The following is a 3656-nucleotide window of genomic DNA, read 5'->3' as shown; positions in this document are numbered from 1 at the left end:
TCAATAAAATTCATAACAATATTACAGACAAGGGGGGGGGTTAGGATAACTAGGGAGTGCATTAAAAACTCGTAAAAATCACCCCTCGTAATAGCAAACCAGAGATAAGCACGGTTGTAGAATGATATAATCCGGTCTCTACTGTAATTAGTAGGAAAAACTTTAAATGCGATTTCCCGAAAACGCGATTTTGCTACATTTGCCCTTCTTGCTGCGCGCCCCTCAATTATGCCATCCATGTACATGGAATTCCGTCAATCTTTAGATATTGATTCTCCTTTGTCAACATAAGAAGTACCTTGACATCAATGAACTCCTCATTCACATTGACCTACAAGCATAGCTGGCTGTCTCAGCAGCAAAATCAACTTTCACCACAACACAATCCAGAAATTACCGCCCCACTTGTAAAAACCAACCCCCACCCTCCTTCCTTCCTCTACAACAGGTGTAACATCCCCCCCCCACTACTACAACGAGGTAGCTACTACTACATAATTGTCAATGAACACACACTACCCCTCCACACCACCCCGCGCCACCCCTATCTTGATATAACATCAATAAAATTCATAACAATATTACAGACAAGGGGGGGGGTTAGGATAACTAGGGAGTGCATTAAAAACTCGTAAAAATCACCCCTCGTAATAACAAACCAGAGATAAGCACGGTTGTAGAATGATATAATCCGGACTCTAAGGTCAATAATATTTTGGTTTTTGAGGTTGATAAAGGGAACTGTATATAACTGCTAAGGTCTTATCGTACCGAAAGCGAAGGAAGAGAGAAGGAAGACAGGATAGGAGAAAGCCAGCCGTTCCGAGAACGAACCTTATCTTTTTAGGATAAAATCTGCCCCGGACGGGAATCAAAATCGCGACCTAGCGCTTACAAGGCAGACCCTCTTCCCTCTAAGCTAACTAGGCAAGTACGTACCTACCTCTTTGGAGACGATATTTTCCATTCTTTTCTTTCTTTTAAGTCTTACTTTCCTCACAATTTATAACTCTCCCTCTCTCTCTCTCTCTCTCTCTCGCTCTCTCGCTCTCGCTCTCTCTCTGCCCCTCCCCATCTAGCATCTAGCCCCTTATATAGACAAAACAAGTCTCCTTCCCTACCCCTTACTCGGCGGACCGGGTTAACCCCCCTTCTCTAGCACGAGTAATTTAATATGATTACGATTATTCAATTTGTATTGAGCGAGGATTTCGTACGGGATTCCTGATGGGCGCCTGTTCGATACCAGGATGTGGCAGTTTTTTTTCAATTAGGGAATAGGAACAAGGTTAGCCATAACCCAGTAGTTACGCGATTGTTTGTCTTGTGAAAGACCTACAGACGATTTGGCAGTTTTTTTTTTTTTTTTTTTTTTTCAATTAGGAAATAGAGACAAGGTTAGCCATAACCCAGTAGTGACGCGATTGTTTGTCTTGTGAAAGACCTACAGACAAAAAGTTGCACTTGGAGTCCATTTCGATTGTAAACATTTCAACGGGTTACTTCCTGGTACCCTTCTGTTGACCCAGCTCTGAGGGACATACTATAAGGATTGACATGCTACGAAAAATGTTGAGCCTCATCGCACTTTTGAAAAGCTCTGGGAGCTAGGAAGCCTTTTCCTAGGTTACATAAGTCCACCACCTACAGACAAAAGTTGCACTTGGACTCTGCCTATTTCGATTGTAAACATTTCAACGGGTTACTTCCTGGTACCCTTGTGTTGACCCAGCTCTGAGGGACATACTATAAGGATTGACATGCTACGAAAAATGTTGAGCCTCATCGCACTTTTGAAAAGCTCTGGAAGCTAGGAAGCCTTTTCCTAGGTTATATAAGTCCACTGATTTTACTCCTACTTTCAGATGACCACTATTCAATCCCATTTGCCTACAAATCGGGATTTGAACCTTAGTCTTAGCACTCTTGTTCACCAGGTCCACAGGCCACTTACTATTAGTCAGACTTGAGGCCAGTAGGACGAAAGAGCCCCCAGCTTGTGTTAGGAAGTTGATACGATTTTTATCTTCCACTAAAAACACTGAGTAGCTTTCTGATATGGGATGAGATTTTCTGATCTCTATCTGAGACGTAATCATCAAACGATAATGCAAATTTGTTTTGTAAATAAGAAACGCACACAAATGAAGGATGACACTTTTCTTACATTGGATATCAACAGATAAGGTTTTTATACACTTTAAAGTGGGTTGTAAATAAGAAACGCACACAAATGAAGGATGACACTTTTCTTACATTGGATATCAACAGATAAGGTTTTTATACACTTTAAAGTGGAGAAGAAAAAGAAAAAATCCGTTGGTCCTCATTTTTCCTGCTCTATGACTTTGAAACATCACCCAAGTAAGCGCAACTGATCTATTTGTGCAAAACAATAAAATTCTAGGAATTAGAAAATTGCCCGTGCCAGCCTAGTTACCTTGGAAGGTAGAGTGTCTGCCTTGTAAGTGCTAGGTCGAGGGTTTGATTTCCCCCCGGGGCGGACATTATCCTGAACGGACAAAATTCGTTCTCGGAACAGATGGCTCTCTCCTCTCTTGTCTTCCTTCTCGGCCGCTTCCACCGCCGCCCGCTCAATATACCGCTGCTGTATGCTACCAATCTCCGCAAACGAATCCTTCAACGCCCTCCTCTGTTTCTCCGTGATGGCAATCGCCTCTTCATCTATTTTCTTCTGCAGTTGTACGGCCACATTCTGAATCGCCCTCTCCAACGCTTTGCTCTGGATCTTGGCCACCTCTGTTGCCGCCTCTTGCATGGTTTCGTTGATGATGGAGTTGATGTTGGCAACACTGTCCACGATTGTCTTCTGCAGATGGACGGACGCGTCGTTGGCGGTTTGTTCGAATACTCTCTCGAGCGCTTTGACGGATTCCTCTGCTCCCTGCTCCATGGACTCTTTGGTCTTCTCACTCGCCTTGGTGGCGCCTTGAATGATGGCTTGTTTGATTCGCTCTGCTGAAGTAGCCATTGTAACAGACTTTCTTCTTTCCCCAACAATGTAAAATTTGGATAAAATTGATAAAAGTTTCGGGAGACGAATGGAGTTTGAAAATTTTGGACAGATAAGTTTTGAGAATTTGTAGAATCTCATCAGTCGGCCATAATTTGGAGGTTTGCCTACTATCTACATTTTCTACATGCGTCAAAATACTGATGGACCCAATAATGAGGTGAAGTTTATGTCTTTGGCGTCATAGCCTTTTATAAACTCCTAAACAGAGGAGGATTCAGTCAACTGCTGAAGAGGGACCTTCCTACTTGTTTTTAGTTACCATCTCGAAGATTCAACAAACCAGTCGTTTTAGGAAAGGCCAAAAATAAAATAAATACCTAAATAAATAAATAAAAATAAAGGAAGATTCAAACCCTCACACCCACACTGAGTGTTGTTGTGAGCGCCACAACATTTATGTCATTTATAGGTACCTATGGTAGGTACTACAGACCTCCATATGTACCTACCTACGCAGAGATGGAAATTGTGGAGAAACGAGAACCTGCGTTTTCTATGTAAGATTTTATTTGTGTTGAGTGTTGTTGTGAGCGCCACAACATTTATGTCATTTATAGGTACCTATGGTAGGTACTACAGACCTCCATATGTACCTACCTACGTGCAATTATTTGCATAC

General features: G+C 42.2%; 1 protein-coding gene across 1 annotated transcript; it reads right to left on the bottom strand.

The window, feature by feature from the left end:
- Window positions 1-1763: 1763 nt before the first annotated feature.
- LOC113469560 lies at window positions 1764-3133 on the bottom strand. The gene is made up of 2 exons (XM_026827382.1): window positions 2576-3133; window positions 1764-2084 (listed from the first exon to the last, which is right to left on the bottom strand). Exons 1-2 carry the CDS (start codon window positions 3113-3115, stop codon window positions 1764-1766), a joined length of 861 nt encoding a protein of 286 aa, XP_026683183.1. The 5' UTR covers window positions 3116-3133.
- Between the last annotated feature and the right edge of the window lie 523 nt (window positions 3134-3656).

The sequence above is a fragment of the Diaphorina citri genome, unplaced genomic scaffold (genome assembly GCF_000475195.1).
Source record: "Diaphorina citri unplaced genomic scaffold, Diaci psyllid genome assembly version 1.1 scaffold1135, whole genome shotgun sequence".
NCBI lineage: Eukaryota > Metazoa > Arthropoda > Insecta > Hemiptera > Psyllidae > Diaphorina > Diaphorina citri.
This window is presented reverse-complemented; position numbering and strand designations above follow the sequence as displayed.

Bases quoted from the DNA above. Each gene is read 5' to 3' on its own strand.
- LOC113469560 (XM_026827382.1), bottom strand. From the start codon at position 3,115: ATGAGATTCTACAAATTCTCAAAACTTATCTGTCCAAAATTTTCAAAC. The intron at 2,085-2,575 runs GCCGAGAAGGAA...ATTACGTCTCAG, and splicing joins AGCGGGCGGCGGTGGAAGCG to ATAGAGATCAGAAAATCTCA.